Source organism: Leptodactylus fuscus, unplaced genomic scaffold (genome assembly GCF_031893055.1).
Source record: "Leptodactylus fuscus isolate aLepFus1 unplaced genomic scaffold, aLepFus1.hap2 HAP2_SCAFFOLD_112, whole genome shotgun sequence".
NCBI classification, from domain to species: domain Eukaryota; kingdom Metazoa; phylum Chordata; class Amphibia; order Anura; family Leptodactylidae; genus Leptodactylus; species Leptodactylus fuscus.
This window is the reverse complement of record NW_027439945.1, coordinates 175487-191553: the sequence shown is the minus strand read 5'-3', so window position 1 is coordinate 191553 and position 16067 is coordinate 175487. Positions and strand designations below refer to the sequence as shown.

General features: G+C 50.2%; 1 protein-coding gene across 2 annotated transcripts; it reads right to left on the bottom strand.

Moving 5' to 3' along the window:
* Positions 1–5227: 5227 nt before the first annotated feature.
* On the bottom strand, positions 5228–14826 carry ZBTB21 (zinc finger and BTB domain containing 21). 2 transcript variants are annotated; one of them, XR_012712226.1, is made up of 3 exons: positions 14632–14826; positions 5867–9115; positions 5228–5828 (listed from the first exon to the last, which is right to left on the bottom strand). XR_012712226.1 is itself a non-coding variant. In XM_075261325.1 (2 exons), exon 2 carries the CDS (start codon positions 9100–9102, stop codon positions 6040–6042), a length of 3063 nt encoding a protein of 1020 aa, XP_075117426.1. In that variant the 5' UTR covers positions 9103–9115; positions 14632–14826; the 3' UTR covers positions 5228–6039. The 2 variants fall into 2 exon arrangements, 1 of the variants encoding a protein (XP_075117426.1); XM_075261325.1 differs by having other exon boundaries at positions 5228–9115.
* Between the last annotated feature and the right edge of the window lie 1241 nt (positions 14827–16067).

Sequence of the window (16067 nt, the reverse complement as noted above, 5' to 3'; positions counted from 1 at the left end):
TGTTTCGGCGACATCTCCTGTATGTATCGGTGACATCTCCTGTATGTATCGGTGACATCTCCTGTATCTGTCAATGACATCTCCTGTATCTATCGGTGACATCTCCTGTATCTATCGGTGACACCTCCTGTATGTTTCGGCGACATCTCCTGTATGTATCGGTGACATCTCCTGTATGTATCGGTGACATCTCCTGTATCTATCGGTGACATCTCCTGTATCTATCAATGACATCTCCTGTATCTATCGGTGACATCTCCTGTATGTATCGGTGACATCTCCTGTATCTATCGGTGACATCTCATTTATCTATCAATGACATCTCCTGTATCTATCGGTGACACCTCCTGTATCTATCAATGACATCTCCTGTATCTATCGGTGACATCTCCTGTATGTATCGGTGACATCTCCTGTATCTATTAATGACATCTCCTGTATCTATCGGTGACATCTCCTGTATCTATCGGTGACACCTCCTGTATGTATCGGTGACATCTCCTGTATCTATCAATGACATCTCCTGTATCTATCGGTGACATCTCCTGTATCTATCGGTGACACCTCCTGTATGTTTCGGTGACATCTCCTGTATGTATCGGTGACATCTCCTGTATCTATCGGTGACACCTCCTGTATGTTTCGGTGACATCTCCTGTATCTATCGGTGACATCTCCTGTATCTATCAATGACATCTCCTGTATCTATCGGTGACATCTCCTGTATCTATCAATGTCATCTCCTGTATCTATCAATGACATCTCCTGTATCTATCGGTGACATCTCCTGTATCTATCAATGACATCTCCTGTATCTATCGGTGACATTTCTTGTATCTATCAATGACATCTCCTGTATCTATCGGTGACATCTCCTGTATCTATCGGTGACACCTCCTGTATGTTTCGGCGACATCTCCTGTATGTATCGGTGACATCTCCTGTATGTATCGGTGACATCTCCTGTATCTATCGGTGACATCTCCTGTATCTATCAATGACATCTCCTGTATCTATCGGTGACATCTCCTGTATCTATCAATGACATCTCCTGTATCTATCGGTGACACCTCCTGTATGTTTCGGCGACATCTCCTGTATGTATCGGTGACATCTCCTGTATGTATCAGTGACATCTCCTGTATGTATCGGTGACATCTCCTGTATCTATCAGTGACATCTCCTGTATCTATCAATGACATCTCCTGTATCTATCGGTGACTTCTCCCGTATGTATCGGTAACATCTCCTGTATCTATCAGTGACATCTCCTGTATCTATCGGTGACATCTCCTGTATCTATCGGTGACACCTCCTGTATCTATCAATGACATCTCCTGTATCTATCGGTGACATCTCCTGTATCTATCAATGACATCTCCTGTATCTATCGGTGACATCTCCTGTATCTATCGGTGACATCTCCTGTATCTATCGGTGACACCTCCTGTATGTATCGGTGACATCTCCTGTATCTATCAATGACATCTCCTGTATCTATCAATGACATCTCCTGTATCTATCGGTGACTTCTCCCGTATGTATCGGTAACATCTCCTGTATCTATCGGTGACATCTCCTGTATCTATCGGTGACATCTCCTGTATCTATCGGTGACACCTCCTGTATCTATCAATGACATCTCCTGTATCTATCAATGACATCTCCTGTATCTATCGGTGACATCTCCTGTATCTATCAATGACATCTCCTGTATCTATCGGTGACATCTCCTGTATCTATCGGTGACATCTCCTGTATCTATCGGTGACACCTCCTGTATGTATCGGTGACATCTCCTGTATCTATCAATGACATCTCCTGTATCTATCGGTGACATCTCCTGTATCTATCGGTGACACCTCCTGTATCTATCGGTTACATCTCCTGTATCTATCGGTGACACCTCCTGTATGTTTCGGTGACATCTCCTGTATGTATCGGTGACATCTCCTGTATCTATCGGTGACACCTCCTGTATCTATCGGTGACACCTCCTGTATCTATCAGTGACACCTCCTGTATGTATCGGTGACATCTCCTGTATCTATCAATGACATCTCCTGTATCTATCGGTGACACCTCCTGTATGTATCGGTGACATCTCCTGTATCTATCAATGACATCTCCTGTATCTATCGGTGACATCTCCTGTATCTATCGGTGACACCTCCTGTATGTTTCGGTGACATCTCCTGTATGTATGGGTGACATCTCCTGTATGTATCGGTGACACCTCCTGTATGTTTCGGTGACATCTCCTGTATCTATCGGTGACATCTCCTGTATGTATCGGTGACATCTCCTGTATCTATCAATGACATCTCCTGTATCTATCGGTGACATCTCCTGTATCTATCGGTGACATCTCCTGTATCTATCGGTGACACCTCCTGTATGTATCGGTGACATCTCCTGTATCTATCAATGACATCTCCTGTATCTATCGGTGACATCTCCTATATCTATCGGTGACATCTCCTGTATCTATCGGTGACACCTCCTGTATGTTTCGGTGACATCTCCTGTATGTATCGGTGACATCTCCTGTATGTATCGGTGACATCTCCTGTATCTATCGGTGACACCTCCTGTATCTATCGGTGACACCTCCTGTATCTATCAGTGACACCTCCTGTATGTATCGGTGACATCTCCTGTATCTATCAATGACATCTCCTGTATCTATCGGTGACACCTCCTGTATGTATCGGTGACATCTCCTGTATCTATCAATGACATCTCCTGTATCTATCGGTGACATCTCCTGTATCTATCGGTGACACCTCCTGTATGTTTCGGTGACATCTCCTGTATGTATGGGTGACATCTCCTGTATGTATCGGTGACACCTCCTGTATGTTTCGGTGACATCTCCTGTATCTATCGGTGACATCTCCTGTATCTATCAATGACATCTCCTGTATCTATCGGTGACACCTCCTGTATGTATCGGTGACATCTCCTGTATCTATCAATGACATCTCCTGTATCTATCGGTGACATCTCCTGTATCTATCGGTGACACCTCCTGTATGTTTCGGTGACATCTCCTGTATGTATGGGTGACATCTCCTGTATCTATCGGTGACACCTCCTGTATGTTTCGGTGACATCTCCTGTATCTATCGGTGACATCTCCTGTATCTATCAATGACATCTCCTGTATCTATCGGTGACATCTCCTGTATCTATCAATGACATCTCCTGTATCTATCGGTGACATCTCTTGTATCTATCAATGACATCTCCTGTATGTATGGGTGACACGTCCTGTATCTATCAGTGAGGATCTCCTGTATGTATCGGTGACATCTCCTGTATCTATCAATGACATCTCCTGTATCTATCGGTGACACCTCCTGTATCTATCAATGACATCTCCTGTATCTATCAATGACATCTCCTGTATCTATCGGTGACATCTCCTGTATCTATCAATGACATCTCCTGTATGTATGGGTGACATCTCCTGGATCTATCAGTGAGGATCTACTGTATGTATTGGTGACATCTCCTGTATCTATCGGTGACATCTTTCGTATCTATCGGTGACATCTCCCGTATCCATCGGTGACATCTAATGTTTCTGGACATAATTGTGCGATATCTACCAGACAGCAGAAACAGAAGTGGGACCGAAAGTCTATTGGAATTGTAAGGCCACCATTATAGCTTATAGGATCCACTGGAATCCATTTGTGACTATCGTAAGCCAGATCCATCCCCTAGAACAGAACAAAAACCAGATCCTTACAGAAATGTGAACTCCGCCTTACGAGGCTCTGATGAAATGTTGTAATCTGCTGGTTAGAGATGAGCGAGTAGTATTCGATCGGATATCTCGCTGCCATAGGAATGTGTGTAAAGCGGCCGAACACCAAGGGGTTAAGCGCATCCAATATTCAATGCTTACATGTATTCCTACGGCGGCGAGGTATTTGATCGAATACTACTCAGTTATCTCTACTAGTGGTCTCAGGCGTCCGCACCCATATGGACACGTAGAAGAATTGAGTCCTGACATTGGCCGGATTGGTCCGTGAGGTATAGACCGGGGGTTGCTGTATTTCCAGTGTCCTCCACTATACTGTGGGTAACAAGGAGGCCCCACGTTGCAGAAAAGCTGTATTTTTTTTTTCTTTTTAAATTGCAGATTTTTTTTGAGCCAATGCCAAGACTGACTCCAAGAGGAATGGGAAACAAAAAGAGCGCTATGGGGAAGTTCACACTGTGGGAATGAAGAGGAGTCTTGGGTGCACATCTGCCTATATATTCCGCCGCGGTTATCTGACACCAGGTGAATGGGCCTGATCAATCTCCAGCCTCGGACTCTGCGGCCATCGAGCTCGACACTTCTTCTTTCATTGTCCTGCTCTGATCTCTGACTCCCGTTGAATACAATGAGGCAGAATCGGGATGGAATCCACTTCAATATCAGCGGCAGATTCTTCTGTGTGAATGGTCACTAAATCCACTCTTGGCTTTGGCTCTAAAAATCAAATTCCACAAGACAAAAACCCCACAGATTTTCCACAAAGTGAGGCCTTAGACAGCCCACGCTATAAAACTGATCAACTACTGCGGGTCACAGACATCACCTGGACCATAAACACGGCCATGTATAGAAGCCCTAAAGGAAGGCAGCGACTGTACCCAAACAATATCTGCGGGACCTTTAGGCTTCCTACACGTGGCCCATTGTGTAGGCCGAGGAGGCTCAGATCTTTTATGAGTTATCTAGGCTTATTTTTTATGGCCATCCTCAGGATACATACCTGATTAATAGGGGGCCGACCCGCAACCCCTGGCCTGATCGTATGTACAGAGCCACTTCCAGCGCCCGCTCAGGACACAATATAGGGCTGAAGCAGAAAGCTCTGTCTATTATCTAGTGGTCTGGAACATTCACTGCGACTCATCTCTCATTGACCTCAGTGAAGGCGCCCGGACACTAGACAATGGACGGAGCTCTCAGTTTCCGGTCTTGTATTGCTTACAGGACAGGCACTCCGTATAAACGATCTGTCCAGGGGCCGGGTGTCGATCATTAACTTATGGCCGATCATGAGGATAGGCCCTAAAACAATAAATCCTCTTGTAAGAGCCTTGGGCCGCACACTAAGTCATGTGAATGAGGCCTTAGAGTCCAAATTTAAGACCTCTCGCTGAAGAAACGGACACCCCTAGACATAAGCGAAGAAATGGAAACGTCAACTTGTGCTTGGTATATTTCGTTTCGACTATTCAAATTTACAGAGAAATCCCAAATTCCAGTTTTGAAATCATTTTCCACAAAACAAAACGTGGTAAATCACACACATGGCGAGTCACCGGGCCTGACCAAAGAACAGTAAGAAATCCTGGGCAACAAAATCAGGAATTGTGCTACAGAAAAAACTGCAAAAGGCGACTTGGAGGTCCGAAAAAAAACAGGAAACCGCAGCTAATGTTGTGTCATAGCTAAAGTAAAGAAAAAAAAAAACCCTTTCACTTTCAGATGCAAATGTATTGTCATAGAGGTCGTCTCGTACAAAGAAAGGACAGGAAAACCTTGGTTTCTCTATCACAAAGGCCGTCTACAAAAGAAGCGTCACCGTTGTATTGGTCAGTTGCGATGACGCTGCGCTACTCTCTATCGTCGCTAGCCTACGTAGCACAGGATCAGTTTGTCTCAGTTTTTTTTACAAAGCTTGTCCCATCTCAGCTTGAGGTTCTCTTATTGATTATTGCTAAAGGTCATAGACGGGGTCATCGTCACTAAACCGTTCATCAAAGTCTTGTTAAGTTCTAAGTGTAAGGAAAGTTCTGCGAGGTCGAAGCCAAATCTCTGACACAAACTCCAACACTGCTGTCTAGGTGAAACTCCGAACCATCTGATGGAGGATTACATGCCGATGAGAAGGGGATTAAGGGTTTATTGATGGACTTCAGGCCACGTTACGGGATCACGGTTTAGTCTCTTCAGAGGACTAATCATAGAGTCTTACTTTGGCAAGGAATGGTTATCCTCCCAAAAAATATTCTAGCACCATAGACTCAGTTGTGTGTCTGCTCATGACTCCATAAACTGAAGGCGGTTTTAAAGGTCCTGTGACACAGTTTACACATGAACTGTCGCTTAAAGGTAATGGCCGACAGCGGTGGAGCATGATAGAAAAGAGTGTCCGATTCCTGGGGAGCAAACATTTTCTCTGTCGAACTTGCTTTCTCCGGAACGGCTTTCCGTCTTTCGGGTTCGATGGGTTGCATTTTAAGTGGAGGAGGAGGTGGAAGCGTTGGGGGTGGTGGTGGTGGAGGAGGAGGAGGTGGAGGTGGTGGTGGAGGAGGGGGTGATGGGGAGCTCACGGGAGGACCCCCTTCTGGTTCTTTGAATGATTCGTCCCCCTGTGCCATGTGTGACTGAAAGTGACTCCAAAGGCGAAAATTCGTTCGGAAAGCTTTGTTGCAGACATGGCAAATGAAAGGCTTGACGGAACACAACAGCTCCTGATGACGCTCTAGTTGCTTGTGAACTGTAAACATTTTGCCACATTTTTCGCATGACCAGACGCCATGTTCAGCAGGGGGCACGTCTTCTTTGTGGCCATAGAGAGCTTCGGAGCTGTCTTCCATGTCATCTGTAGGTTCCTCCTTGATTTTGACATCGAATTGCTTGGTGACACTAAGATCCTCAGGGAGACAGGTCGAGTCCTCCGAGTCAAAGTTCATATGTTCTGAGGAGTCACTGTATTCCCCGTCATCTTTTGATGTAATAAAGCTATTCCCTTTGCTAGGTTCAGGTAACGTCTGTAGCCTTGGTGCACTGTTCATGTCCCCGTTGTGGTCAAGCATTGGTAAGGAGAAGTTTTCTGTTGGGGCCATGGTGTTTTGGTTGTGTACTTCGACTTGATGCCGCCAAATACTGAAAGATGACTTGAATGTTCTCATACACTCCAGACATGTCAGCTTCTTATATTCGCACTTTGGGTCATGTTCGTTTTTCAGTTCTGGAGTAGTAAATCGAAGGCTACAGTATGGGCACAGAGTCGCGTTTCGGCACATCCTCTCGTGGTTTCCCTGTTCGATAAACGAAGACAGCTTTAAGTTGCAGTACCTACATCGGAATACCTCCTTACTGTCATCGGGACTCTTTGGAGGTGATGGCGCTTTGGGCCTAAGGTGTTTGCTGCCGTACGGAGTCTTCTCCCCTGGATGCATTTTGCAGTGTTGCTTAAACTGAGATAAGAAGCGATAAGACTTCCCGCAGTAGTTGCAGGTATAAGCCGATTTGGTTCTCGATCGGAGGCTTCGTTTCAGGACCTGTGCTTGGCTACTCGCAGATCCAGCAAAGCCCGTTTTGCCTCTTCTCAGTTTATAGATAAGCGCCTTCTTGATTTCCCTTTCTCTCACAATGTCTATTAATTTTCTTTGGAATTTTTCATCTAGAACGGCTTGTGTGCTGGAGGCGGGCGATGGGTTCTTCACGATGCCGTGTTGCGTCTGACAATGCGTCCACACTTTAAAGTTCGTGTGGAACCTTTTGAAGCAAATGTCACAAGAGTAAGGTTTCTCAGGATTGTGGTACATGTTCATGTGCCGATTAAGACCGGCGGTAGAGCGAAAAATCTTAAGGCAATGTTTGCATTTGAATTTTTTATCATGGTGCATTTCGGGTAACGCGATGCTCATTTCGTGGCTGTCGTCAGAATCTGAAAAATGATCTGCGGCTCCGGCATCTTCGTCCGTGTTACGATCTGGCTCTGGAGAACTTTCTTTCATTCGGATTTTTCTAGGAAAGAATCTTCTATCACCTTGTAACTTTCTTTTATTGACCCGAGTTATTGGAGTCTCCACTTCTGGACTGACAGTCCTGTTTTGTGCTTGATCCCCCACTGTTACCTGAAGTATCTCGGAAGGTTCTGGAGCAGGGCTACTAGGCTCAGTCTTTATGCGGAGATCCTTGTCATCAGAAGCCATCGAGTAGGTTCCAACGGTTCTAACAAGATCTGCAGTTTTTTCTCTGTTTTTGTCTACGATTCCTTTTAATATGTGCCGACGAGACATTCCACTGGGCACCTCCTCTTTCAAGCTCCCTTTAAGAGAGGTAGTTTCTTGAGTGGAATGAAAATCAGCAGCTTGTGAGTAAACAGGAACCGGGCTATCCATGGAGAGAGATCTTCTTAGAAGGCTTTTAACAAGCGGGCCACTGCGGTCAATACGTGGGGCTGGCGTGATAGCAGGAGGAGCTGAAGCACCTTGATAATAAGTCATGTCTTCTTCTTCCTCTTTAATCTGTGGACTTTCCATTTCTGTCTGTGATACTGAAAAAGGAGACTCTGTCGAACCGAGAGACGACGCTGCTGCTTTCTTCTTAAACATCTCTGATACAGTTACCCTTGAAATGCCAGAAGGGGAGGGGTGGTCTTCGCTTCCATCGTCATCTTCGTCACATATATTTTGATGCGGAAAGGATTTTCTTTTCGACCAACCACTTTGCTCACCTGAGTTCGAAGCCCCGTGCCACCTGCGTTCAGAAGCCAAAAAGCCAGAAAGTGAATCTGAAGCTCTCATGTGATGTCTGGCTCTTCCTGTAGAAGACGACGGCCTTGACGCCTGGCTTTTGTCATGGTGTAGACTTCCCGTGTCTCTGCTCGGTGTCTCTTTGTTTTGGCACACTATGACACTCCTTTGTGGTGTTCCACCGTCATCTTCTTCGTGGTATCCTGGCTTCTTGCATGAAGAAAATGGAGCTTGAGGAGTTTTGGAAAGAATGTTTGTCAGAAAGCTGATGCCCAGGCTGTAGCCCAGTTCTTGCACAGCGGCGAGACTTCCCTTCTCGGCAAACAATGAGGAAGAGTAAATGTAGTTCAAGACATTGTCAAAGGCGTCTGCTTCACAGAAGTCCAGCTGAAAGACATTTTGAGTTTCATTGTTTTTATCCATGAAGAGGGAATGGAAATATTCGCTGCTCGCAGCCAGGACATTTTTATGTGCTCGAAATTTCTGGTCCCCGACGATGAGAAGGACATCACAGAGTTGACCCTTCAGACGCTCTTCATTTAAAGCGCTCAGCAAAGAGATGGCGTGAGCGGGATTGATATAATGTAGAAGTCCGTCCATTGTCCAGAGTGACCTTAAGAGGAAAGAAAAAACAAGAATCAGATTGGTCCAGTCACCCCCGGCAATACTAAGAAGGCTGTAGTGTATAGACGAGTCTGCACTGAGCACGTTATTACTTAAAGGGATCCTATCACTCAGACAGGATTTTTTCTAAGTACCACATCGGAATAGCCTTAAGAAAGGCTATTCGTCTCCTACGTTTCGTCGTCTTCTCCACGTCGCCGTTTGCCTACAATCCCGGTTCTTGTCGGTATGCTAATTAGCTCTCTCGCAGCACTGGGGGCAGCCCCAATGCTGCGAGAGAACTCTCTCCGGCGCCGCCTCCTCTTCTTCAGCAGCGTCATCTTCAGCCTCTTCTTCCAGCGGTGGCTTGTAACTTCTGAGGCCTCTGGCAGAGCAGACTGCACTTGCCCACAGGCCACGAGAAAATGGCCCTTTGCACAGTATCGGAAGCAATAATTTTCTCGTGGCCTATGGGCATGTGCAATCTGCTCTGCCCGAGGCCTCAGAAGTTACAAGCCACCGCCGGAAGAAGAGGCTGAAGATGACACTGCTGAAGAAGGAGGAGCGCTGGAGAGAGTCCTCTTGCAGCATTGGGGACGTCCTCAGTGCTGTTTGAGTGCTGGGGCCCGCCCCCAGTGCTGCAAGAGAGTTCATTAGCATACCGACAAGAACCGGGATTGTAGGGGGAACGGCAGAGCGGAGAAGACGACGAAAGGTAGGAGACGAATAGTCTTTCTTAAGGCTATTCCGACGTGGTACTTACAAAAAATCATGTCTGAGTGATAGGATCCCTTTAAAGGGAACCTGTCAGGACGATTGGGGACATCAACCACCGACAGGTCCTTATGGACTGGGGGTTAAGTGCTCCAAATTGCCTCGTTGTAATGGCATCTCTGCCCCAACTGAAAGTAAACTCCCTTTATATTTCCCCCGAACTAGCCCAGGTCTTCAGTGAGGCCAGAGGAGTATGCCACGACTTTGGTGCGCATGCGCTGGACCTCAGGCACATGCACTGTGAAACGCGATATCAGTGAGACACCCAACAGACTCCATTATGGATAATGAAGAGACGTCACAGAGAGAGGACAGACCCCGGTCTGGATACCAGTGATCACTGACTAGGTATAATAAGGCGTCCTACAGATACCAGACGCCACAGAGAGAGGACAGACCCCGGTCCGGATACAGATACCAGACGTCACAGAGAGAGGACAGACCCCGGTCCGGACACCAGCGATCACTGACTAGGTATAATAAGGCGTCCTACAGATACCAGACGTCACAGAGAGAGGACAGACCCTGGTCCGGACACCAGCGATCACTGACTAGGTATAATAAGGCGTCCTACAGATACCAGACGTCACAGAGAGAGGACAGACCCCAGTCCGGACACCAGCGATCACTGACTAGGTATAATAAGGCGTCCTACAGATACCAGACGTCACAGAGAGAGGACAGACCCCGGTCCGGACACCAGCGATCACTGACTAGGTATAATAAGGCGTCCTACAGATACCAGACGTCACAGAGAGAGGACAGACCCCAGTCCGGACACCAGCGATCACTGACTAGGTATAATAAGGCGTCCTACAGATACCAGACGTCACAGAGAGAGGACAGACCCCGGTCCGGATACCAGTGATCACTGACTAGGTATAATAAGGCGTCCTACAGATACCAGACGCCACAGAGAGAGGACAGACCCCGGTCCGGATACAGATACCAGACGTCACAGAGAGAGGACAGACCCCGGTCCGGACACCAGCGATCACTGACTAGGTATAATAAGGCGTCCTACAGATACCAGACGTCACAGAGAGAGGACAGACCCCGGTCCGGATACCAGTGATCACTGACTAGGTATAATAAGGCGTCCTACAGATACCAGACGTCACAGAGAGAGGACAGACCCCAGTCCGGACACCAGCGATCACTGACTAGGTATAATAAGGCATCCTACAGATACCAGACGTCACAGAGAGAGGACAGACCCCGGTCCGGACACCAGCGATCACTGACTAGGTATAATAAGGCATCCTACAGATACCAGACGTCACAGAGAGAGGACAGACCCCGGTCCGGATACCAGCGATCACTGACTAGGTATAATAAGGCATCCTACAGATACCAGACGTCACAGAGAGAGGACAGACCCCGGTCCGGATACCAGCGATCACTGACTAGGTATAATAAGGCATCCTACAGATACCAGACGTCACAGAGAGAGGACAGACCCCGGTCCGGACACCAGCGATCACTGACTAGGTATAATAAGGCATCCTACAGATACCAGACGTCACAGAGAGAGGACAGACCCCGGTCCGGATACCAGCGATCACTGACTAGGTATAATAAGGCGTCCTACAGATACCAGACGTCACAGAGAGAGGACAGACCCCGGTCCGGTATAATAAGGCGTCCTACAGATACCAGACGTCACAGAGAGAGGACAGACCCCGGTCCGGTATAATAAGGCGTCCTACAGACACCAGACGTCACAGAGAGAGGACAGACCCCGGTCCGGTATAATAAGGCGTCCTACAGATACCAGACGTCACAGAGAGAGGACAGACCCCGGTCCGGTATAATAAGGCGTCCTACAGATACCAGACGTCACAGAGAGAGGACAGACCCCGGTCCGGTATAATAAGGCGTCCTACAGATACCAGACGTCACAGAGAGAGGACAGACCCCGGTCCGGATACAGATACCAGACGCCACAGAGAGAGGACAGACCCCGGTCCGGTATAATAAGGCGTCCTACAGATACCAGACGTCACAGAGAGAGGACAGACCCCGGTCCGGACACCAGCGATCACTGACTAGGTATAATAAGGCGTCCTACAGATACCAGACGTCACAGAGAGAGGACAGACCCCGGTCCGGTATAATAAGGCGTCCTACAGATACCAGACGTCACAGAGAGAGGACAGACCCCGGTCCGGTATAATAAGGCGTCCTACAGATACCAGACGTCACAGAGAGAGGACAGACCCCGTTCCGGTATAATAAGGCGTCCTACAGACACCAGACGTCACAGAGAGAGGACAGACCCCGGTCCGGTATAATAAGGCGTCCTACAGACACCAGACGTCACAGAGAGAGGACAGACCCCGGTCCGGTATAATAAGGCGTCCTACAGATACCAGACGTCACAGAGAGAGGACAGACCCCGGTCCGGTATAATAAGGCGTCCTACAGATACCAGACGTCACAGAGAGAGGACAGACCCCGGTCCGGTATAATAAGGCGTCCTACAGACACCAGACGTCACAGAGAGAGGACAGACCCCGGTCCGGTATAATAAGGCGTCCTACAGATACCAGACGTCACAGAGAGAGGACAGACCCCGGTCCGGTATAATAAGGCGTCCTACAGATACCACAGAGAGAGGACAGACCCCGGTCCGGTATAATAAGGCGTCCTACAGACACCAGACGTCACAGAGAGAGGACAGACCCCCGGTCCGGTATAATAAGGCGTCCTACAGATACCAGACATCACAGAGAGAGGACAGACCCCGGTCCGGTATAATAAGGCGTCCTACAGATACCAGACGTCACAGAGAGAGGACAGACCCCGGTCCGGTATAATAAGGCGTCCTACAGATACCAGACGTCACAGAGAGAGGACAGACCCCGGTCCGGTATAATAAGGCGTCCTACAGATACCAGACGTCACAGAGAGAGGACAGACCCCGGTCCGGTATAATAAGGCGTCCTACAGATACCAGACGTCACAGAGAGAGGACAGACCCCGGTCCGGTATAATAAGGCGTCCTACAGATACCAGACGTCACAGAGAGAGGACAGACCCCGGTCCGGTATAATAAGGCGTCCTACAGATACCACAGAGAGAGGACAGACCCCGGTCCGGTATAATAAGGCGTCCTACAGATACCAGACATCACAGAGAGAGGACAGACCCCGGTCCGGTATAATAAGGCGTCCTACAGATACCAGACGTCACAGAGAGAGGACAGACCCCGGTCCGGTATAATAAGGCGTCCTACAGATACCAGACGTCACAGAGAGAGGACAGACCCCGGTCCGGTATAATAAGGCGTCCTACAGATACCAGACGTCACAGAGAGAGGACAGACCCCGGTCCGGTATAATAAGGCGTCCTACAGATACCAGACGTCACAGAGAGAGGACAGACCCCGGTCCGGTATAATAAGGCGTCCTACAGATACCAGACGTCACAGAGAGAGGACAGACCCCGGTCCGGTATAATAAGGCGTCCTACAGATACCACAGAGAGAGGACAGACCCCGGTCCGGTATAATAAGGCGTCCTACAGATACCAGACATCACAGAGAGAGGACAGACCCCGGTCCGGTATAATAAGGCGTCCTACAGATACCAGACGTCACAGAGAGGACAGACCCCGGTCCGGTATAATAAGGCGTCCTACAGATACCAGACGTCACAGAGAGAGGACAGACCCCCGGTCCGGTATAATAAGGCGTCCTACAGATACCAGACGTCACAGAGAGAGGACAGACCCCGGTCCGGTATAATAAGGCGTCCTACAGATACCACAGAGAGAGGACAGACCCCGGTCCGGTATAATAAGGCGTCCTACAGATACCAGACATCACAGAGAGAGGACAGACCCTGGTCCGGATACAGATACCAGACATCACAGAGAGAGGACAGACCCTGGTCCGGATACAGATACCAGACGTCACAGAGAGAGGACAGACCCCGGTCCGGTATAATAAGGCGTCCTACAGATACCAGACGTCACAGAGAGAGGACAGACCCCGGTCCGGTATAATAAGGCGTCCTACAGATACCAGACGTCACAGAGAGAGGACAGACCCTGGTCCGGTATAATAAGGCGTCCTACAGATACCAGACGCCACAGAGAGAGGACAGACCCCGGTCCGGTATAATAAGGCGTCCTACAGATACCAGACGCCATTTATTTGGTGCTGTAATAAAGTCCACAGAACAGTCCAGAAGGCCAGAATCTCTCCTCCAATACCACAACACCAAAGCCTCATAACATTCAGCCACATAATTAACAAGCAGCCGCCATTTTCTTGAAGGCAAATATAATAAAGCAAATATAATAATCACAGCGACGAAGCCAACATGGTAACGCAGCTGGAGACCAATCGAGTGGTTCCCAAGTATCGTCCAATCAGAGTAAGCAGATTCATGTCACATGACCACTAAAACCCCCGCATGCGTATTAACCACCCAACCGAAAGCTCCAGAAAGCCCAAGTCCCCTCGCTCACCGCAGATACAGCGCATGCGCAACCCGTCGCCATTTTAGTAACTGACACTGAGCTGCGCGTGCGCAGTAGCGGCTGTATCAACAGAAGGGTGTGAGGTGGGGGAAAGGAGGCAGGCGAGCTGACGGCTGCGAGAGGAAGGCGGGAGGAGCTCGGGCAGCTCGGAGAGCGGGGACAAGGAGCGGAAAGATGGAGAAACCACCAACCAGTTACGTCAGCGAGACCACGGCCCGGTGATAGCGGCCCGAGTGCGGCTTCAGGGGGCTTAGAGATACTCACCGCTACCCCGCGGCTCCCGGAATGGCTGCCTGGAACGCTTCCCGTCCTTCTAAGTCGCAAAATGTCATCGGCGCTCTCCTGCCGCCGTGATTCCATCCATCTTGAATTTGACGTCATTCCACACCAGAGATGAGGTCATCGCACGGAGCGCTCGTCACGTGTGCGGCGCTGTGATTGGCCGAGGCCGCCGTGGGCGGGAGAGGAGGAGGCGTGGTTAGGAGGGAAGGGGGCGGGGTTATGAGCTGCTCCGAGGAGAATGATGATTGTTATTGTCATCAGCGGCCATGACAGAGAGTGCCGGGCGGGAACCGAGGGGACTGCGGGGCCCCCGGGAGAGAGAGGACGGGACTGCGGGGCCCCCGGGAGAGAGAGGACGTGAGGTGGGGCCCTGAGAGAGCAAGCGGGAGTGCGGGGCCCCTGGAGAGAGAGGACGGGAGTGCGGGGCCCCCGGGAGAGGGAGGACGTGAGGTGGGGCCCTGAGAGAGCAAGCGGGAGTGCGGGGCCCCTGGGAGAGAGAGGACGTCAGGCGGGGCCCCTGGGAGAGAGAGGACGTCAGGCGGGGCCCCTGGAGAGAGAGGACGGGAGTGCGGGGCCCCTGGGAGAGCAAGCGGGAGTGCGGGGCCCCTGGGAGAGAGAGGACGGGAGTGCGGGGCCCCCGGGAGAGAGAGGACGTGAGGTGGGGCCCTGAGAGAGCAAGCGGGAGTGCGGGGCCCCTGGGAGAGAGAGGACGTCAGGCGGGGCCCCTGGGAGAGAGAGGACGTCAGGCGGGGCCCCTGGAGAGAGAGGACGGGAGTGCGGGGCCCCTGGGAGAGCAAGCGGGAGTGCGGGGCCCCTGGGAGAGAGAGGACGGGAGTGCGGGGCCCCGGGAGAGAGAGGACGTCAGGCGGGGCCCCTGGAGAGAGAGGACGGGAGTGCGGGGCCCCTGGGAGAGCAAGCGGGAGTGCGGGGCCCCTGAGAGAGCAAGCGGGAGTGCGGGGCCCCGGAGAGAGCAAGTGGGAGTGCGGGGCCCCTGAGAGAGCAAGCGGGAGTGCGGGGCCCCTGGGAGAGAGGACGGGAGTGTGGGGCCCCTGAGAGAGCAAGCGGGAGTGCCGGGCCCCTGGAGAGAGAGGACGTGAGGTGGGGGCCCTGGAGAACAAGCTGGAGTGCGGGGCCCCTGGGGATGTGAGGTGGCTGTGTGGGGCCCCTGGGGGTGAGAGTGCGGGTCCCCTGGTATTACCTCCCGGGGCCGGTGTGCTGGGGCTTGTAGTCCGCCCTCGGTGTACAGTGACCTGTAGTGACGTCTGAACTGTGACAAGATCTAGAAGTTTCTCAGACTTTCCTGACTATTTAGTGTCTGAGAGCCGGAGATCCCTGCAGTGTGAATAAGCGCCAAGAGCGGCTCCTCGGGGGAGGATGTTCTTCTATGCCCCTCCCCCGCTGTATCCGCTGTTATACAT